This window comes from Erpetoichthys calabaricus, chromosome 14 (genome assembly GCF_900747795.2).
Source record: "Erpetoichthys calabaricus chromosome 14, fErpCal1.3, whole genome shotgun sequence".
NCBI classification, from domain to species: Eukaryota; Metazoa; Chordata; class Cladistia; order Polypteriformes; family Polypteridae; genus Erpetoichthys; species Erpetoichthys calabaricus.
Genome location: NC_041407.2, coordinates 100,843,224 through 100,866,242, shown reverse-complemented (window position 1 = coordinate 100,866,242; position 23,019 = coordinate 100,843,224). Strand labels below are relative to the sequence as shown.

The 23,019-nt window shown below is 42.5% G+C and overlaps 1 protein-coding gene across 1 annotated transcript in view; it reads left to right on the top strand.

Annotated features, from left to right (window-relative positions):
- The first annotated feature begins 1,371 nt into the window (after positions 1 to 1,371).
- kcnh4a (potassium voltage-gated channel, subfamily H (eag-related), member 4a) overlaps positions 1,372 to 23,019 on the top strand; it is a 165,908-nt gene continuing 144,260 nt past the window's right edge. Inside the window, exon 1 of the mRNA XM_051918830.1 lies at positions 1,372 to 2,044. Within this exon, the coding sequence (XP_051774790.1) occupies positions 1,969 to 2,044 (76 nt within the window). The 5' untranslated portion in view covers positions 1,372 to 1,968. The remainder of the gene's footprint in view (positions 2,045 to 23,019) is intronic.

The following is a 23,019-nucleotide window of genomic DNA, read 5'->3' as shown; positions in this document are numbered from 1 at the left end:
TATTGGAAGTATGAAAATGCGAAAGTCTCAAAAAAAATGATAGTAAAGATTGCATTAATGCAAACAAACGGAAATTATTACTCGGTGAAATAACGGAACAGCGAAAAGAGATCGAATATATGGACATGGGTGATATGACAGAAGTATGTAGATATCGTTTGGTCTTAAAGTTTAAGTCGGAGACTTGTAGATCTTCTAATTCGTGTTGCCATCAGGGAAAAGTAGTGTTTCTTCCCAATGAAGAGGCCTATCCGCGAGAAATAAAAGATTTGTTGTTTGGTGAAAATGAACTCCACAGACGCGAAGAGGCTGGCACCATAGCGCATGCGCTTGGGGGCGGGGGAATTGGGGTTGGTGAGCGAAGCCCCCTTATATTTCCTTTAATGCGACTGGGACATTTTAGTCTGCATGGAACAAGCTGTTTTAAAGTGTATGCAACATTTTGATGTACATCAATTAACGGGGTACTGCGGCCATTCTTCCTTTGATAAACGATGTGACCTAATTGAAGACACCACGAAGTCATTTCGTCCGCCGAGACCGAAGGTGGAGATTTATGCAGTGACTTTGTGCCCCCACCCATTGAAGACATTTTGTCTGCTGCGACCCTTGAAGCAGCCGCGAACACGTAATGAATGAATTAGGCACTTTATGGGCCCCCCAGACCCCGCCCCACCCCCGCGCCTTTCAGTAGATGTCGTTTGCGTTGGAGCGCACTTGTCTTAGCATTCATACTGAGCCTGTAAGTTTTCTGGTTGGTATTCACAGAAATCCCGAACTATCTGCAAAAGAGGGGTCACTTGATCCAAATACAATCTGTGAAATGCCATAACCCCACGACACATCACCATTGTCTCCGCTTTAGAAAAAGCAGTTAAGCTCCTGAGAAAGCTGATTTGTGTATTCATTGATTTTTGGAAGTGATTCATGTACTCCCAAGCATTCAGCGAGTAAGGCCCTTGTGTGCTCCAAGCTCTCAGTATCAGTGCGCACAGACTTTATTATCATTTATTATTATCGCAGATAATTAACCTGCTGAATCTGATGGGCTCAGCGGTATTCCTGCTGGCTAATTCTTGTGGGGATGATGAGCATTAATAACGTCGATCGGGTGGCGTATTGAAAGGTTCACGATAACGCGCGCGGGTGGTGTACTGTACATGCGCGTTCACAACTCCTCAGGGCGCGATGCACGTGCGCACAGTTGTGTAAATGTGAGTGTGCTTCTGCGAAAATGCTCCGTGACCCTGTAAATGAATAAAAAGATACGGAAATAGAAGGGGAAAAAAAACTCGAGTTAATGAAGTGGCGCTTGTGAGTCGAGTTGTACTTGCTGTTGAGGGCGCTATATAAAACAGCGATGGATGGATGAATGAGGTTTTTTTTTCGCCCGTTAAGATAAGGGCGTTTGGAAATGCAGAGTACTTGGTTGAAGACTCCTTTAAGTGTACGCATCGCCCTGCAGGGTCCTTCTGAAGCTCGCTTTTTTGGTTGTTCCAATGCGCGCGGCCTCGCTCAGAGGACGTAGGGATTATAAACGGCATCTAGCGAAACAGAGAGAGAGAGTGAGCGAGCGAGCGAGGGAGAGAGAGAGAGAGAGGTGTTGGCAAGGCAGCGCTGCCACTGTCAAACGTCGAGCCGGTGGGACAGGCGCAATGCCCGCGGCCGCTAGAATGCGAGCGAAACGGACCCCCTCTGCACAACTTCCCAAAGTGCACATGGCGCCCTGACATAGCGCTTCATGGGGGAGAAGGGGTGCGAGTGACTTCGAGAGGAACTTGAGGAAGAAATGCGTTACGATTCCGATGCCACACCGGGGCAGCTCTTTTTGGGGATTTTCCTTCTTTTAAAAACATTTGTTTGGGACCCCCCGAGCTGCCCCGCACGACGGCTACGGCTGTTGTTGCCACATAAACCCCCGAAGTCGAATGGAATAGTTGCTAAGGGATTATTTTGAACCGAAGGAGGATGCCTGTTATGAAGGGATTGTTGGCTCCGCAGAACACCTTTCTGGACACCATAGCAACGAGGTTTGATGGGACCCGTAAGTAACTATTCCAACCCTTCTTTTCAGTCACATTTTTGAGGCGGGCAGGTGGGGGGGTGGCATTATGGGGACAAGTTTGATCCTCTCAGGTGTGTCCTGCACCTGACTGCTCAGGCGTTATGCAACGAAACAAGTGCGGCACTCGTAGGGTTTGGACATTCGGCGGGCAAGCGAGCGCAGTTTTTGTATTTGAGTTACAACTGCTCGGTGGTCGCCAACATCCAGTGCACACTTAGGCAGATAAATAATGACGTGTCTCATTCCTCCCACTTCTCATTTGCACCGCATTTAATTAATCCATGCTGTTTCATAGGGGCAAACGAGACTTTTAAAAATGAGAAACGTCCTCAAGTAATCTGATGAGCCCCACGTCAACTCTACTTGACGAATCCGTGTGGCAGTTTCATCGTCGCTTTTGCGACACTATTTTTAAGGAATTGTTTGTCACATTTTACAAGTCACCTACGCGGATGATCTACAACAAGCTTGTCTAGTAATGAAAACAACAACGCCACTGTCTATTATAAAGTGCCTTTCATATCTATCTGTCTGTCTGTCTAGCCCCTCACATATATCTAGCTATTTATCGATCTATTTATCTATTAGTGCCTTCTTACATCTGTCTACTTTTATAAAGTAACGCCGTCATCGAGCGCTTATTGTTCAGAACCGTCCGTTTTGGTGTTGTCGCTGAAGTCATCACAGCGGTAAGGCGGAACGGAACAAGTTCTCGAGTCCCGCTTCTTCGAGGTGTGGTGGCACAGATGAACATCACTATAGTATTCGTGGGCCAGGGCGAGAAGAATTCTTCCGCAGGTTGTGTGTTCACATTGAGCACTATGTTTAGAAAGTCTCACTTTTTCTTTACAATAATACATTTTTGAGGATTCTCTTAGTTTTATTTATGTGTGGTCTTAACGGCCCGTATACTTTGTGCGGTATATGTATAAAAAAAAAAAAAAAAAAGAGTTGCCGGTTGTTTTGAATCTCCAGCGAGTCTCCCTGGAATGAATTAACACGCTAATAGAGCAGCAACCGCGGGCCCCGAGGACCGGGAACTCGGCGCACCGTGGAGAGCAGCAGCAGCAGCGCCGGGCACGCGGCTCACTTGGTCGACCTGGAACGGAAAAAAAAAAAAAAAACTGAGAGCGGCGCATCACAAGTTAGGCGGCGTATGCGGCTTACCGACTTGCTCTTCTTTCGAAATGTTCTTTATTATCCCATATACTGAAACAAATCAGCAGGGAGCTCGTAAAACGGAGACTAAACATTTCATCAAAACGTACCGGGCTGGAATGCAGGCGCCGAAATTTAATAAGTCATCGGTGCCTGGACATTTACGGTGTCGCAATATGAATGTGCCGCAAGGAAAAATGACACAGGAATGGATATCTATCTATCTATCATATAGTGCCTTTCATATCTATCTATCTATCTATCTATCTATCTATCTATCTATCTATCTATCTATCTATCTATCTATCTATCTATCTATCTATCTATCTATCTATCATGCCTTTCGAATCTATCAATTATATAGTGTCTTTCAAATCTGCCTGTCTTTCTGTCTATTATAAAGTGCCTTTCATATCTATCTGTCTGTCTGTCTAGCCCCTCACATATATCTAGCTATTTATCGATCTATTTATCTATTAGTGCCTTCTTACATCTGTCTACTTTTATAATAGATATAGATGTGAAAGGCACTATATAATAGTGTCTTTCAAATCTGCCTGTCTTTCTGTCTGTCTAGCGCCTCTCACATATATCTAGCTATTTATCGATCTATTTATCTATTAGTGCCTTCTTACATCTGTCTACTTTTATAATATAGATGTGAAAGGCACTATATAATAAAGTGTCTTTCAAATCTGCCTGTCTTTCTGTCTGTCTAGCGCCTCTCACATATATCTAGCTATTTATCGATCTATTTATCTATTGGCGCCTTATTACATCTGTCTACTTTTATTATATAGTGCCTTTCATATCTATATCTATTATAAAGTGTCTTTCAAATCTGTCTGGTCTTTCTGTCTATTATAAAGTGCCTTTCATATCTATCTGTCTGTCTGTCTAGCGCCTCACATATATCTAGCTATTTATCGATCTATTTATCTATTAGTGCCTTCTTACATCTGTCTACTTTTATAATAGATATAGATGTGAAAGGCACTATATAATAAAGTGTCTTTCAAATCTGCCTGTCTTTCTGTCTGTCTAGCGCCTCTCACATATATCTAGCTATTTATCGATCTATTTATCTATTGGCGCCTTATTACATCTGTCTACTTTTATTATATAATGCCTTTCACATCTATATCTATTATAAAGTGTCTTTCAAATCTGTCTGGTCTTTCTGTCTATTATAAAGTGCCTTTCATATCTATCTGTCTGTCTGTCTAGCGCCTCACATATATCTAGCTATTTATCGATCTATTTATCTATTAGTGCCTTCTTACATCTGTCTACTTTTATAATAGATATAGATGTGAAAGGCACTATATAATAAAGTGTCTTTCAAATCTGCCTGTCTTTCTGTCTGTCTAGCGCCTCTCACATATATCTAGCTATTTATCGATCTATTTATCTATTGGCGCCTTATTACATCTGTCTACTTTTATTATATAGTGCCTTTCACATCTATATCTATTATAAAGTGTCTTTCAAATCTGTCTGGTCTTTCTGTCTATTATAAAGTGCCTTTCATATCTGTCTGTCTGTCTAGCGCCTCACATATATCTAGCTATTTATCGATCTATTTATCTATTACATAGTGCCTTTTTACATCTATGTATCTATTATATAGTGCTTTGCATATCTATCAAATCTATCTATCAAAGTGTCTTTCATATGGTATTTATCTGTCTTATATAGTGCCTCTCCTTTCTATCTGATAGGATACAAAGAAAAGTCACTATATGTGATTATGTATAAATAGATAATAGAAAGGCATTATAAAAGAGACTGATTGATAGACAGATGTTTAAGGCACTACATGGACAGCTATGTAGATCTGAAAGGCACTATATAATAGATAGCTAGAAATGAAATGAACAGACGATAGATCTCAGGTAGGAGCCCACCTTGGACACAATGCCAGGCTATCACAGGACCCTTTAGTCCTCCACAGTCCATTTTAAACGCGCATCTTTTGAATTTGAGAGCACACTTGAATACTCCGATAACGAGCCACAGTAAAAGCAGCAAACCCTCCCGACTGATATGTGGCTGTCATTCCTGTGCCCATCTTTCTCCACTTGGTGTTCTGCCATATTGCACACCACGCGCTGAGCTGTACAGTACAAGAGCACGATGGGCAAATCTGAAGATAAGAATATTCAGGGGTATATGATGGTTACCTTATGAGGTACTCATCAACTGAAGTTTTCCCTGGGAGGTTGAAGAAGTCCTCCTCGGGTGTGTATATTCAGACGCGGGTTCAAACAAACAGCCGGCGGGACTCGCGGTCAGCCGCAACAGACGGACGGCTCGGGGGTCTTCCTTGGATTTCTCTCGTCTTCGCGAGTCGCGCCGCTGGTTTGGACACTGGATGATCTCTTCGGATGTCTGTGAGTTCTTCATTGTGCTTAGGAATAGAAACACGAGACGGGACCAAAAGGCATCGCGGATGTGGTCTGCCCCAGAATCTCTGGAGTTCCTTTTCCTCTCCCTGCCTTGACTGGGCACTGGACAGTGGGGGGGACTTTGGTGTCTCGTCTATAGCAGCTTTTGAAAGTTCACCTCTTGTACTTGTAGTTCACTTCGCCGCACTGTTTCTTCTTATTCTTTCATTGTTTTCCCTGAATCGTGCTGTTTTTTTTGCCTCCTCTTTCCCCTGAGACGCGTATTTTAAGCTCCGGCAGGTCCGAGTATTTATAGCTCCGAGGGCCTTTTTGATGACTGCACATTTCTTGATATGAAAATCCCCGAAGAGAAGTAAACGATTGTTGCAACGGCAGCAGTCCTGGCCGAGGCTTCTCAACACCTCCGAGCAAATCAGCCTGACGTGACAGACTGGGCTGGTGAACCGTGACGAGATCCAGCGAAATGACTCAAAGGGATCAATGGATAGGTGGGCGTGAAAGGCGCTATATACAGAGTGGGACAGGCGGAAATGAAAGGCCTGGACTAATGTGTGCATGGAATAGGCAGTTTAGGATAGAGACCTATAGAAAGGAAAGGCAAGAGATATGCTGCACTTTAGAAGAAATAAATCTACAGAAAAAGACAGCAGGTGACAGGGAGGGGTGAGGGTGATGCTAAATTCAATAAAGACTGAGGTCGACAAATAAAAATGAAAGGCACTATAAAATATACATACTGTATATAGAAAGACGGTGCAGGATGAGTAGATGTGAAGGGCGACTAAATAAAATAAAGACTGAGGCAGATAGAAATGAAAGATAGTGTCTAATGTGTACATAAAATAGGAATAAAGACATAGAAAGGGTTAATACAGCAGCGAGGGAGAGAAGCAGGAAAGGCGACACTTGATACGAATGTGACAGGGAGGTGTGAGGGTGATGCTGAATTAAAGACGACAAATACAAATGAAAGGTGCAATATAATAGATAAACGTGAAAGGCGCTATAAAATATAGAAAGAGTGCAGGATGACAAAATAGACCGAACTAGACAGATAGAAATGAAAGGTGCTATATAATAGACAATTCCATTTTTTTAATATTAAAGAATCCCTTATTAAATGTTATGTAACATTTTCTTATAAACAACTGTTACAGGTATTTTTCATGAAGGTTTTACCTCACTAATTCATCATATTTCTTGAAATTCTTCAAGCCGATTTGTCATTTTATAATCATCCAATTCCACTATATACAATAAAATGAAATTAAAGATATATATATATAGATAGATAGATAGATAGATATACAATAGATATATATACACACTGAATACCATAAAATAATAGATAGGAAAAGCACAGTGTATGCTAAAATGCTAGATAAGGCACTACATACAATAAGATGAAATGATATTGTTAATGAAAGACACAATATAATAGATAAGGCCAATATACTGTATATGTCAAAATGATATAATAAATAAGCATAGATAGAAAACGCACGATATATGATAGAATGAATGTTCTATGAGGCACTGTATACAGTAAAATTATTTATATATAGACAATGAAAGGCACGATATAACCGATAAGGCCATATACAGTCAAATGAAATGATATCAATAATGAAAGATACCATAATATAGATAATGCCACTATTTATGATAAAACAAAATAATAGATAAGACAGTATATACTGTACAGTAAAATGAAATGTTACACAGATAGGGCACTGTATACAGTAAAATGATGATATATTAATAATGAAAGACACTATAATCAATATGGCTACTATTTATGATAAACTGAAATTACAAACAAGGCACTATATACAGTAAAATGAAATGTTAGACATTTAAGGCACTATATACAGTAACATGAAATATCAATAATGAAAAACTTTATAATAGTTTAGGCCACTGTAGACAATACAATGAAATGATAGATTAGACACTATAAGCAGAAAAATGAAATGATAAATAGAAAAGGCACTATATTTGATAACATGAAATGATAAGGCATAATATAGTGAAGTGATAGATAATGAAATACACTATATAATAAGACCACTATATACAGTAGTGGAAACAATAGATAATAGGTTCATATCTATCTATCTATTATACAGTGCCCTTCATATCTCCTATCTATCTATCTGTGATATAGTGCCTTTCATATCCCTGTATGTGTCATATATTTGTTGATCTCCCTTCACAACCCTGAGATGTTTCCCGTATCTCGGTGGCTCGGGCTGAGGCTGATGATTCACATTAGTTTCTGAACGTTGACGTGATTGTGATGCGTGAGTGGGGTGTACTGGCATTGAACTGAAATCCCCAACTGCTTGACTGCCTGATTAGTTCTTCTGCGTATTTCGAGTTCCGCTTGATTAAGAGATAAGGTGGGGGGGCTGCCTTTATGGCTGCTGGTCAAACCTGCCCAGCCCCACTTGTGACCTTTCAGATTTTTCTGGGAGCCTCAATGGCAGCTGAGGGCCCCTAAGATGACCTGGGACTCCCCAATATGCCACCCAGAGTTATTGTGGGTACGCTGAAGGGGCTTCACATCTTTCCTTATGTTTGCTGCCATCGGGTGATTTCTGCTCTAGTGTGCTTGCCTTGTTTTTGGGGTAGGGGTGATGTTATCATGAAGTTGCTTAAACTGAACGCACATGTGTAGTAAACTGCTCAGAGATGTGTGTGGTTCTTCAGGTGGTATCGTGAAAGGCGCTATATAGAATAAAAACATATTGAAGTCATTTAACCTGCACGTGTAGGATAATGACACAAGCACTGGCTGTACATCATGAAAGGCGCTATACACATTTTAAAATGGATTGATTAAATTTGGCAGTCCATTAACCTGTACAAAAAAGTGGGATAACTTGGTGTGAGACATGACACACACTTTTAGGGTGTTCACCATATAAATAATAAAAATGGTTCACCTGACAGACTGAAAGTGCTTACCTTGCTCGTGTGTCATAATGTGTGTTCACAGTACTTTTGTATTGCTTATGTTGTAAGGCACTATATGAAGTAAATGATTGTTTTAACTCTGTAAACTGTCCCATATGTTAAAAGGCACTGGCGTGCTCAGCACTGGGTGGCACAGTGGGCTTTGCTGCCGCCTCATGAACCCATCATCCTGAAATTAAAATCCCATACCTGGCTGTGTGCACCTGGCACGTTCTCCCCGTGTCTTGAGGGGTTTCCTCAGTTTAACCCCCACAAACGTACACGTTAGGTAAAATCGCTCCTGTGGTGGTCTGGATATGGTCCCGTGCTGGTGGGATAGGCTCCAGCTCCCCACGGCCATGGATCTAATTAAATGGCTCTGATGATTATTTATATTCGCTATGAAAGGCACTACATATGAGTTTGATTGATCCACTGATGAAGTGTAGCTTGGAAAGGTGAGGAAGGACACCAATGTCATTTGTCACAAATCATCCGTGTGTGACAGGGTGCAAATGTTTCTGTAAAAGTCTACTCCCCTCTTTCTCACAGTTTCTCAATCCACTTACAGGTGGACACCAAGGAGCAGGGTGGGCCGCTGGTGTTTCACCGAAAATGCTTACCCAACACCCCAGGTATGGACAGCCTGAGACTCTTCAAACTTGTTAGAGCGCTCACTCATCCGGTGGGACACAAATCACTTCACTCGGCCAATGTACTCCACCATGGCAGCCGTTGGGTGGGGTGGTCGTCCATCTGTCCTCCTGTCGGGCCCTCCGTCTGCCTCTCTCCCTCCCTCCTTCCCTATGCCTGCCTCTTTGGTTGTTTCTAAACAGGCTCAAAATAGTTTTTCTGGTTACCTTGGAAACCGTCTCTCTAAAGGTACCCAAGTGCCGACAGAAATTAGCCACCCTTATATCTGCGGAGAGCGCAAACACATGCAAATGAGACCCTTCATATCACCTAATCCTCTGCTAATTGTGCTCTGTGTAGTCACTTGCTCTGCTGCTCGCAGCTTGTCCTCCGAGATCTTCATAGGTAAAGAATGGCGGGTGGCATGGTCACGGTACCCACGATGTTCAAGCCTGAGGTAAACAAGGCAGTTTACAAGCTGGCAGCTGGGGCGAAGAGCTCACCTTGCCAATCAATGTCCTGGCAGACTGGCCAGAAACAAACGCGATGGATCCTTCAGCCCTCAGATCACATTGGGACCACTTCACTTGTCATACGTTACACGTTCCTGCTCTTCAGATTCCTAAAAAGTGACACTCCTGCCCACACATGTCCAAATGGGCCACATGTCTGTCTATCATATAGCGCCTTTCATCTGTATCAACTTATTATAGCTTGACTTTTATCTCTATTATATAGTAGCTTTCATATCTTTCATATTTTATCTTTCGTATATAATGCCTTCCCTGTCTGTCTGTCTGTCTATTATATGGTGTCTTTCATATTTATGTATTATATAGTGCCTTTCACATCTATTTATTTATTATATGGTACATGTCATCCATATCTATTGTACCTTTCATATTTGTCTTTTATATAGTGCCCTTTCTACCTGTCTGTATTTTTATTTTATTATATAGTGACTTTCAAATCTATTATATAGTTCCTTTCATCTCTATTATATAGTATACATTGTGTGTTTATCTTTAATATCTATCTCTCATATAGTGCCTTTCCTTTCTGTCTATTTATCTATCTATGTATTATATGGTGCCTTTCATATCTATCTATCCATCTGTTATATAGTACCTTTCATATATTTCTGCCAATTTTTATATAGTGCCTTTCAGGACTACCTGTCTATCTGGACCCTTTCAGTCCTTTTTTTAGATTTTGAGAAGTAGGAACCAGCCCTGGATGGGTTGCCAGCAGTCCAGTGCCTGCTCCTGAGATCTTCAAAGACTGGAATGAGTAAACGTTGGGTGTGAACTACTGATTAGAGGTTGAAAGTGAAGTAACCCAGTTTAGAAGTCAGAGGGCCGATTGCTCTGACCACATTCCATTCATCCATCCATTTTCTCACAGTTTTCTAGGCGTAGGCTCTCAGGCACCACCTTATTTGCAAAAAAGTAAAGATGACATAAGGGGTTGAGGCTAAAGGGCAATGGGCAGCTTCTATTTGTGCAGTCATGTCTGTTCAAACATAATACAAGAAACCATTGAAAAGCAGATGCCCTTCCGCCCAGCATACAAGTGACTGAGTTTTAGCAACTTAAAGGTCCCTTAAAGTATCCTGCCTACTACACTACAAGGCACAAGACAAGCTACTCCAACTACATCTATTCTGTCCATCCATTTTCTAACCCAAATATCCAGACTTGGGGCTATCCAGGTAACAAAGGAGTCAGCATAAGAACTTGACAAGGTGAGGCTAAAGGGGGATGAGAGGCTTCAACATTTTGTATATGAGCAGCTGTGTCAGAACAAACATTAGAATATAAGAAAAGGTTTTGATGAGAAGAAGCCATTCAGCCCATTGTGGAATGACTATTCTTATTTAATTAATTTTAGCAATCTGAAGATCCCCTCAAAATAATCCTACCTATTATGTTACCACTTGTTGGCCAGGTTGGTTATTGATATTCCATGTATCCATTCCCCAACATAAAATAAGAATAAACGAAATATCTTGATGAGAAGAGGCCATTCATCCCTGTGCGGTATGTCAATCCCCAGTCACTTAGTGTTAGCAGTTTGATCATGTAATCCTGCCGACTACGCTACAGTTTGATGGTCAGGTTGCTCCATCCATAAACTATGCATCCATTTCCCAAAGATTCTAAGAAATATCTTGTTGAGAAGAGGCCATTCATCCCCGTGCGGTATGTCAATCCCTAGTCAATGTTAGTAAATTGACACTCAATGTAATCCTGCCGACTACGCTACAGTTTAATGGTCAGGTTGCTCCATCCATTTGCTATGCATTCATTTCCCAACATAACATGAAAATGTAATAAATATCTTGCAGAGGAGTGGCCATTCATTCTTGTATGGTATGACAATCCATAGTGTGTGTTAACAATCTGGTAACACACCATGTAATCCTGCCTACTACGCTACGGTTTAAAGGTCAGTTTACTTCATCCATATTCTATACATCCATTTCTCAATATAAGACAAGAATATTAGAAAACGCTTGATAAGAAGAGCCAGGTCATCCTGGTGTGGCCTGTCAATCTCTGTTCACTTGACTTTAGCAGTAGGAAAGTCTCCCTAAGAAATCTTTGCCGTGGCTTCCTCAGAGTCTGCTTCACTTTTGAAATGTCTGTATGTGAATAGGAACCTGCTTATGCATTTTATTATGTCACTTTGGTTATGCGATTTTATGGGTTTTTATGGGCGCTGCCATTTTCTGACTGTCTGTCCAGGGGCTGTGCTTATGCCAGGGGCAGACTGGCCATTAGGGCACTTGGGCAATGCCCAGCGGGCCGCGGACTCTGGTCTGGTCATAGGCCGGCCGTTTCATGAAATAAGTTTTATGTTCTGGTTACTGTTTGACATTAAAATTCATTTTCTAAACTACTAAACATTATCTGTCTGGTACTGCGATTTATGTAGTCCTATATAATATACCGTATTATGTCATCAAGTTGTTTTAGTTGTCAGTACACAACGTTGCAGTGGAAAATTTGTTCAAAACCGCCTTTTGACGATTTCTGTTTGGATTCCACTAAATTTCAGTTAGCATATACATTATTGCAATTTTTTTTATCTCATATCTAGTATTTAAATTCTTTGGTACTAATAATTAGATTATGTGTTATGCATTCTATTGTTCTCGGGTCATCGGCGTGAACGATAATTAGTGGTTTTCAGCTGCGATTATTAGTATCTCTTATATATATTTCTCTTCTGGTTCGTCCTGCTTCCTCTTCAAAACCGGTCACGCCCACACGCAGACACGGCATTTCTCGATTCCTATTCGTCCTCTTCCAAACCCTTCCCCACGCTGCCTGTAGCTCTTCTTCAAAACCGGTCCCGCCCACACGTAGCCGACACGACATTTCTCAATTCCTATTCATCCTCCTCCAAACCCTTCCCCACATTCTTCAGGTGCGATTCCTGCAACAAAACTTTTCAAATGTGAACCTCACTTGCTAAACACAAGAAAAGGCATTCTTCCCAACAACTATATGAGTGCCAGAAATGCAATAAGAAGTTCACTACACAGGATTGTCTGACTAAACACAACAAAACTCATTCACAACTCTTGCAATGCGACATCTGCAAAGCAACATTTCCAAACCAATGCCGTCTCAGCAGACATACACACAATCCTCTTCCCGTTACCAAAGGTACTTACTTCTTCACCTAATTCCTGTCTTCCTGTTCAAGAGTACAACATTGGGACTCCAAACCAGCAGTGCAAACATTGTCATGCACTATACTGGCCTGCTGAGCGTAATACATCCAACAAGTACTCGAGGTGCTGCCACAATGGTAAAGTAGTTTTATCACCTTTGCGGGAGCCACCTGTGTCTTTACAACAGCTTCTTACACAGCAAACATCAGAAGCTAAAAATTATCGTGAACACATTTGAGAATACAACTCTTCTCTAGCGTTTGCTTCCATGGGTGCACAGATAACTCAACCTCCTGGCCACGGACCATACTGTTTTAAAATACACAGCCAATTTTATCACCAAATCTCTCCACTATACGCTAACACTTCTACCTCCCCAGGATATGGACAGTTGTATGTATTTGACACAGTGCAAGCTACTGAAGTACACTAACAGAATAAAACAAACTCTGCATGCAGCAAAAATGTACTTTTCCAGCTAGATTCCATGCTCAGAACTATCAACCACTTCGCTAAATCATACAAACACATGCATGAAATCGCTCAGTCTGATCCAACAGCATCTGTACGAATGGTTTTCAAGGAAAACCCTAGGCAGGATTTACTACGATACAATGCCCTGACATGTCACACCAATGTTGCAGCGATTTTCATCGGAGAAGATGGCAAACCGCCTGCTGAAAGGGACATTTGCATCTATCCCATAGGCAACTCCTGTAAACAGATTTCCACGCTCAATATGAATTGCGATCCTATGGTTTACCCACTTTATTCCCTTACGGAGACATTGGCTGGCACAAAGTTTTACAACATGTTCCCGATAAAAGAACCGCCAAGTGAATAAGGTTTAGTCAATGCCAATTTCACGCGTACAGATTATCAATGAGGAATACATTTAGTATTTTGCACTCCAGAGGCAAACTATTCCAATAGTACGTCGTAGATGCGTATGTTAAAACTGAGGGCGCGTGTCTCAACTATCTCAGATTACATCAACAAGATCTGCTTGTGGAACAATACAAAGGACTATCAGACGCCACTGCAAGCAAACACTGAAAATAACGTACTTGTAGGCAAAATGATCATATTACTGTCCACGTTTCCAGGAAGTTCAAGATACATGCAACAAAACTATCAGGATGCCATGGCCATAGTACATAAATTCAGAAAGCCTGATTTATTTATCACTTTCACATCTAATCCTGCTTGGCCAGAAATTCTGCATGCACTGTCGGCAGGGCTGGATTTTCCTATAGGCTAACTAGGCTTCAGCCTAGGGCCTCAAGATCAAGAGGGGCCTTCATTCAAATTGTTAGCAAAATTAAAATTACACTATTCTAAAAACAGTGAACACTAAAACACTGAACCGAAAATAAGGAGAAATTCTACGCATATGACTAATAAACAAACATAAAAATGTATTGGTTAAGATCAACGCGTATTACATATTTTATTATCTCTCATGTAATTTACAAACTTAAAAATGGAAGGTGAGAGGGCCTCATAAGAAGAATAGCCTAGGGCCTCTTTTCATATAAATCCGGCCCTGACTGTCGGATACCCGAAGACCAGAGCACAGACCTGATATTGTAGTACGAGTAGATCTTTCGACTCATTATCTGAGTCACAACTGCATCTTTCAAGAAGTATTTATTTCTTCTTGATTTCTGAATTCCTTTCTCACCGTTTTCCGTTCCTATTCTTACACCGCCGTATGCTACGACAGACTTCGGCTAGTGATGAAATATTCTTTTATGAGCCCTGCTGAAATAAAATGTGTTGGCGTTTTACTAATAAATACTGAAGCAGTTCTCTACCCTGCGACGCCATGGCGGTTTTACCATTGGGGGAAAAATAAAAGAATGTTTGGCAGTTCTAGTGTTAATAATTCTAAAGATGACCCAACTTTTTTATTTTCTTCACTATGGAATAAAAACTGAAACTGATCCAAAAATAATAAATGCGACATTCTACTTACTATTAAACCAGGATGCTGTCTATTTGGATTATTGACTTTGAAATAAAATGGCGCCTCCTCCTTAAACATGAAATGGTTTTTAGCAGTCCACCTGCACATGCGGCAACGTGATGACGCAAACACACAATCAGCGAACGCCTGTTATGGAGCCAACATAAAATAATAATTTGTTTCAATTAATTAAAAACGTAATGTTAGTTTTCAAGACAAAAACACACATTATTAGGTTATCTTAACAGCACTGGTGATTCTAAATTGACTTCACAAAACATTAAGAGTTATGGCAACAAAAAGTCCAAATATTTTTTTACAGTGAGTTATAAAGCACAGGATAGGAATCTATATTACTAAACGACAGTTAATTTATGCACGGCGGACGCACTGAAGCGCATGCGCACTGCGGTGCGGCGCCCCAGTGTCAAACGCAGCGGCTTCCCAGAGTCAGTAGGTGGCGCCCAAACAACACAATCTGTAAACTAGACTTGCTCTACTCCACTGTGCCAGCAGTCTGTGTGGCATGTTCAATCTACCTAACGGCACAGCCACAGAACAACAAAGACGAGACCTCATAGATAAACACAATAAACGGAGGCTCCTACAACGCGCTTCAAAACCACCACACGCAAGTCCGCATGGATACAAACAATACACGGAGGCTCCCACAACGTGCTTCAGACACACCGGAACCAAAGACATCACGGCTCCACAATGCAAGACGCCCATAACGTGCTTCTGACACCGCACAGGCAAAGGAGGCACGTATCCAAATGGAGGGAGCTCAACGATTGGTAATACAAACACGAGCCCGTATGGCTACGACCTGTAAACGAGCCCGTATGGATAAAAACAATGAACGAAGGCGCCCAATAGGGTTATTGAATTAAATGGAAACTTTACCATGCCTACGACCTGTGAACTAAACCTGAGGTAAAGCATGCACGCCAGGTTGTACAGCCACCCGGACGCGACCGCCCACACCACCGCATATACGATGACGCAGCCATAAAAAAACAAAAACGAGACTGCATGAAGAAAACCAGTAACAGAAGCGCGTTGAAATGAACTGTCCCAGGACGCACCCACCCTCCATGATATTTCATCACGCAGCGGCTTCCCACCGAGGCGCATACGTACTGTGCCGTGGCGCATGCCCCAGAGTCAAACGCAGCGGCTTCCCAGAGTCAGTAGGTGGCGCCCAAACAACACAACCTGTAAACAGTGGCTGGCACACGAACACCACAACCTGTACACTAAACTTGCTGTGCTCCACTCTGCCAGCAGTCGGTGTCAGCAAAGGCAATGGAATCACGTCTCCACAAAACGAAACCGCTTTAGTACAGATATGCTTATGTAATTAAATGACATTTCCCCAGACGCACCCACCCTCCATGATATGTCATCCATCCAGATATCGGACGGAACAGAAACTGATTGCCATTCTTGGATTTCCGATTCGCTAGCGAATCGCGGGCTTACTTGTTTTTCATATTATGAAGCAACATTTATAGTTTATCGTTACTTTAATGGAACATTTCAATTGTGTGAGGTTTTCATTCTGACCTTACTCCATTGTAAATGGGCAGCTACTCACCTACTAGGGTACTGGCACTTGAACGTGACATTTGACATGTACTCTAATAACGTTAAAACCATATTACTACATTTTTATTTTTCATTAAATTTTATTTCTAAGCATGTCGTCAAATTTTAAGTCGTGTCTAAACAACAGTGTACAGATTAAGTTTGGCGACAGTTCATATCATGGGCTCATAGCAAGTAGCCAGCTGCGTACTCATCACAGATTTGAAGAAAATTACAATGAATAACGGGCCGAGGGGGTCGACCTCGTCACCTCACTCGTTGAAGGATTGAGACCCAGTCCGCTCCTGCCGTTTACGGGTGGTCTCCCCATAGCTGGTGACATAACATGGAGATCACATGACAGGCTGTGATTTAAGTGCTTTATTCTGCTCGTGTCGGATCTTCTCTAAACAGCATACTTGTTACGTGTCATTGTAAGCTCCACTGTTATCCTGTGCTTAATCCCCCTTGGCGTAATCTGCAATGATTCATCTCCTTTAATTTTTTTCTCTTAAACTATAGCACCCTAGCCCCCATGCCACAATCCTAGAATTCGTCCCCTGGACTATCTCTTAGAATGTGAAGACCAGATTGGCTCCTAATATTGTAAAGTAAGATATAAGGCACAATAAATTCCACACGATGTGAGCGCTATATATCCCAATGTCCCATTAACATTCTCGTTGGCTTTCTTTCCTTGTCTGGATGAGGATAGTGACGAGTCCATTGTGACTTCCTCAGCAGGTCACGTTTTGGTAATCCCACGTCTATCACTTTTACGCTTGCTAACCTTCCGTCTCTTCCTCCGCAGAGAGTCTCTTGATAAAGCTGTCACCCAACCTCCCCAAATACGTGGAGTTTGCATGTTCTCCCCGTGTCTGTGTGGGTTTCCTCCAGGTGCTACGGAAATTCACTTTGATATACGAGTGCTTTGGACTGTGAGCGCATTTCCGGAACGAATTATGCTTGCAGACCGAGGTTCCACTGTATTTGTGCTTTAGTCTCCGCAATGGCTATTAAGCAGGGATGCCCTGTATTATCCCTTGGTGTGTTTGTGCTATTCCTTTACACAGAATAATCAATAATGGAGACAGTAAACGTCATGGCACTAGCGCAATTGTGCATGTGTATTGTACACATGCTGTGTGGTGGACTTGTGAAACCACTCGGCCTGCTTCCTACCCTACTACACCTATTGCTGCTTCAAAAAGTACAAGCAAGATACTTGTTCTTTTATGTAATAAGGCTTGCCTTTAAAAAATAAAAAATAATCCGTGATGAAAGTGGTGGCACGGTGGCGCAGTGGGTAGTGCTGCTGCCTCGCAGTTTGGAAACCCAGGTTCGCTTCCTGCATGGAGTTTGCATGTTCTCCCCGTGTCTGTATGGATTTCCTCCGGGTGTTCAGGTTTCCTCCCACAGTCCAAAAGACATGCAGGTTAGGTGCATTGGCGATCCTGAATTGTCCCTGGTGTGTGTGCTTGGTGTGTATGTGTGTCCTGCGGTGGGCTGGCGCCCTGTCCAGGGATTTGTTCCTGCCTTGCGCCCTATGCTGGCTGGGATTGGCTCCAGCAGACCCCCGTGACGCTGTAGTTAGGATATAATGGGTTGGATAATGACTGACTGACTGACTGTAGTGATGGGAAGTTCGGATCATTTTACCGACTCGGACCTTTGAGTCTCATTCAGCAAAATGAACGAATCCTTTTTCGAGTCATTTCGTTCATTTTAGCAAAATATAATTAAAATGTTACCTGTTACCTCCCTAACACATCTACTGCTTACACAAATGTTGACCACACTACAAACAAGACAAAACTATAATGCTATAAGAAACAGAAAATACTAATTCATTGTTTACCTGGGTCTTTAGTCTATGATTCGCTACTACTGAGCCGGTAAGCGGTCACGTAACAAAAGAACAAACGACTCGAAAGACTCGAGGAATGAACTAATCAATTCTCTTTCCGGCTCAGACTGCATAGGTTAAGCTTATGGGGCTGTCACGTGATGAACGAACGACTCGAAAAACCCGAAGACTCAAAAAAACTATAGAAAGTTGCGCAAATGCGCATGCGTGACTGAACGAATCACTCCCACGAGACGACTCGTTCTTCCCGAGTCACATTAAAGATTCGTTCAAAATGAACGAATCGTTCAAGAACGACCCATCACTAACTGACTGAGAACGTTACATTTATAGCGGCAGGAGAGAGCGCATTTGCTCCTCACCCTCCATGTGTTCTAAATTTGCTGTTGCAATTCCACAATTCATACTCCTTCAATACAAATGGAGTATAGAGTGGTGTACAAATAAAAAATGGATTTCAATTTTGATCTCAATTGAAATATTTGTATTTTAAAAGCTTTTAATTCTGATGCTTGAATCAATTTTAATACAGACTGTTCAACAAAAGAATAACAAGAAAAACAAAAGATACTTTAAGGTCAAAATTGAGTTTTTAAATATTGGATTTTTTTTCTTAGTCTGATTCCATTCTTTACAAAATTGAAAGCCATTTATGGTCTTACCTTTATTTGTAAATGAAGTCAATGCGCCTATCCTTCTCCATCACTTTCTTGTAAAAGTCCTCCTTATTTTCCTTTAGTTTTAAAAGTCTCTCCGCCTCAGTGGAGGTTTTCGCCAAGAAGAACGGCAGCGACGAGCACGTGTTGGGCTCACATGCGCCCCCTTCAGGGCGGTACGGTACTGTCTGCTCACCTTGCGCCTTTTCACTGCGGCTTTATGTCTGATCAGCAAGACTAAATATGTTACACACATTCATTAAAGATATTTGAAAGTCAGGGTGTATAATAAACGTGTCTGCACACCGTATATTGGCGACATGGAGAGAGACCGCGACAGGCATGCGCCAATTACACGCATCAACCCTGCAGTCTGAGGTGAGCTGAGGCTCGTCGCTAACGCACCTCGTGTTTCTCCCCTGTATTTGAACAGAAAATGTGCAAATTCAGCGATTTTGACTATAAAAATTATTGGTATCACACAGAAAACAAATTTATAGGACAGACCAGTGGACAATTTCATTTTATGTTATCATTATTAGTTTTTTTTACTTTTCATAATGACAGGTCTCCCTGACCGCACGTCCCTCCAACAAACAGGAAGCAGACCGGCACGAGACAAAACTCGAATCCAATAGGACAGCAATGCAGGACAGCCACATAACGTCCACACAGGCAAAGCGGCCACAGTGCTGACAAACAAACAACGGCGCTCTTTTCTCTATTTAGCGGACTCCCTTTTAAGGTTTCCACCAGCCCTTTTCGTCCCCAGAAGCCCCTGCGCCCATTGCAGACATCCAATCAGTGCAATACCCTCGGGGCAGCTGGGAAATGGAGTTCATTAAGTTGTATCATACGTGGGCCAGACAAGCCACCTAATGTGGGAGTCCCATGCGTACGAGTCACACAGCTCCACATGCCAGGTCTGGATCTCCGCTTTGAGACCACCCTCTCTTCATTGCTGCTCTGTAACGCCTCTATGGTCTGTCTCCTCCTTCTCCTGCACAGTCTTACAGCAACATTTCTTTCTATGGCACATTTTCATACAAACCGAGCAGGTCAAAAAATGCTTTACAGTATGAAAGAAAAGAGAAGTTAATATAAAACATAAAAAAAAATGGGCAATAATATTCCACAGTATATAACAAAGAAAAAAAGGTAAGGTCGGCTGGCCAGGAAAATAATAATAATAATAACAATAAAAAAAAAACTCCAGTTAGACTGCAGAAAAAAAAATCTGCAGGGGTCCCAAGGCCAAAAGACCACCCAGCCCCAACTGGGCATTCCACCTAACACAGATTATCTAAATGAGTGCTCATGGTATTCAGGGTTCAAATGGAAGAATTTGATGATGATGATGATGATCATGTGGACATCTGGGACACCCACCATTCAATCCAGTAACGCCCCGGGGGGGTTCAGGTGGTGGTGTTGGTGCAGAAGAACCGGAAAAGACAGCAGAGAATGGTAGAGATTAGTAGGGAATCGCAGACCCCAGAGGAGAATGATAATTCAGTGCCCACTTAGTCTAATAGGGATACAGCTAAAGTGTAGCTACGACAAAGCCATTTTAAAATAATGGGTTTATAGCAGTTTTTTTTTTTTTATTGTTCTACAATATTGTGAATTTCCCCTTGGGATTAATAAAGTTTATCTATCTATCATTAGCCTGGCGGATTTCTATTGGTAAAGTATTCCAAATTTTAGGTGCGTAACAACAAAGGGCCGCCTCACCACTTCTTTTAAGGCTGCCGCTTAGAATTATAAGCAGACCACTCCAGCCACCGTAGAAAGCCTCAAACTGTCCCAGTGTGGTGCTGAGGTGTCACAACCGGGAGTGTAAGGGGACAAACACTCCAAAATACAGGATGGGACGAGATTATTCAAGGCTTTTGTACCAAAAGCTCGACCTCATAGAGCTCACCTGGTGTGGGGTCAGTGGCCATCTCCAAGAGCTCAAAGCCCCACCAGTGACCGCACTCCCAGGCCGATGGGAACTTTGCACGAGAACAAGCGGCGGTGGAGTTGCAGAGGTAGCCGTCACTCCGCCGTCTCCCTTCCCGAACTGATGTTGCTAACGGCTTCGAGACTCCCCTGCAAAATCTCAGAAGAGTCCGAAAAGTCCAACTTGTTTGGCACGTTGGTAAGTCAGATTGTTGGTGATCTCCTTGTCTCCACTCCTGACACCAATGCAGCAGTGGCACCAAGTGCCAAATGGATACTTTGGTCTTTACGTTGCTCTTTTTAAGGTCGCTGTTGCTGCACAGGTTGCCATTTTTATAGGCTCCCCTGCAAGAGTAGCTGAAGTTGCTCATTCACATTATGGAATGCCAGCTGATAGTGGTGGAGACTCACAGTTAGGCTGATGCAACACATTGGCACCATTACAATACTGCATAAAGGATTACAGTACATCCTGGGGTGGGTATCAGTATATGTAGGTAATGCAAAAATAAACTAAAACTGATTTTAAACTGATTTTTCATTGGGTGAGGGCACACTCTTTTGGGTGGCACAGCTCACCAGTAGCCACTACAGTAATAGTAGCCTGTATTTCTATGTGAGATGCCTATCACCTTGCCCGAAATAAATTAAAATGCAGCCATCCATTGTTCTAATCCTTCTCTTCCTAAATATCTTCATGTAGCACCAATGCTGACCACCTTCTCTACAGCCCTAGCAAAACCACCACGCTAAATGTAACAGGAACAGCCCAACTCCTTGAGGACTCTCTTCTTTCCGGGGTCATCTGCGGGCAGGGGGCGGGGGGGAACGGGATGACGTTTAGCACATTGGCTAATCAGCCATTTCCCGAAACCCAGTGTGCCAGTCAGCCTGCAGGTGATTAGGAAAGATTTGCGCTCTGCCACCTGGGAGATGCCACCTGGGAGCCAAGGCGGCAAAGGCAAATGCCCCCTGGGAGCTAAACGGCAGGCAGTCTGTTGCTCACATCGTGCCGTGCAAGAGCTTTGCTTGAAAATTCGTCTCAAGTGACCCCATTGCCCAGACTGCACTGTCCTGCCATCAATAAGCGCAGCTTCACAAGTTGGCAATGCGTCTGTAGGGCGTTGTTCCCACGAATGACTGAAATTTCTTTTAAGTGATCGTTTTATTAGTATATTTCTATTTAAATGTCTGAAATGAAAGGTATTGTGGGTACCTTGGTTTGCATGCTGTGCCCGCTCATCATTTGTGTGGGGTTTGCATGTTCTCCCCGTTTTCCTTCATTTTTTTTATTCCCCCTCACATCCCAGGCACGTGCAGGTTAAGTAGAATGGGTATCGCCCAATGTGTTGTTCATAAATATGCCCTGCCTTGAATTGGCAGCCCTGTCCAGAGATGGGTCCTGCCTTGCATCCCGCCATGCCCATGCTGCACATGGATAAGCAGGTTTTGCATATGGATGGACGGATGGATAAGCATCACTACCAGCAGACTTTCTCGTCTCATATTCCCACAACGCTTTCCAAAGAGAGACGCCTGGTTGTGTTTTGACTAAAACTCTCTGGTGCCTCGAGAAACCTGACAAAATGTAAACAAGCCTGGCACTTCAGTCTCCTGCACCCTGACGATGCCACTTCAGCTGCATGGGCTGCAAGGAGGTTCACTGGGATGGATTTTACGTATCCGTCCGTAATTCAGTTTGAATCAACCTTCCATAAGAGAATAAAAAGATCAAAGTCGGTCAGCCTGGTTTCTCCACACCACAACCTCATCAGATATCCTGTGAAAAGGCAATGCGGGTGGTGACTTTCATCTGATCTTCACCTTTTAATGTGGCTAAACCTCGATACATGTTTCAGTCTCGTTGAGGGGTCCACAGAACTGAATCTTTCCAGGCAGCCTTAAGCTAAAAGCAAGAACCGTCTTTGGATGAGGTATCTGCTCAGGAGATGGCAAACGCACACAAACATACTGAGTCCTTAATTAATTAAGCAGACCTTTCACATCTTGAGGATACGAGGGCTAAGCCTGAGTCCACAGAGAAAAACTGCTTTGACCCAGGGAGAACATACCAGGTGCACACAGAAAG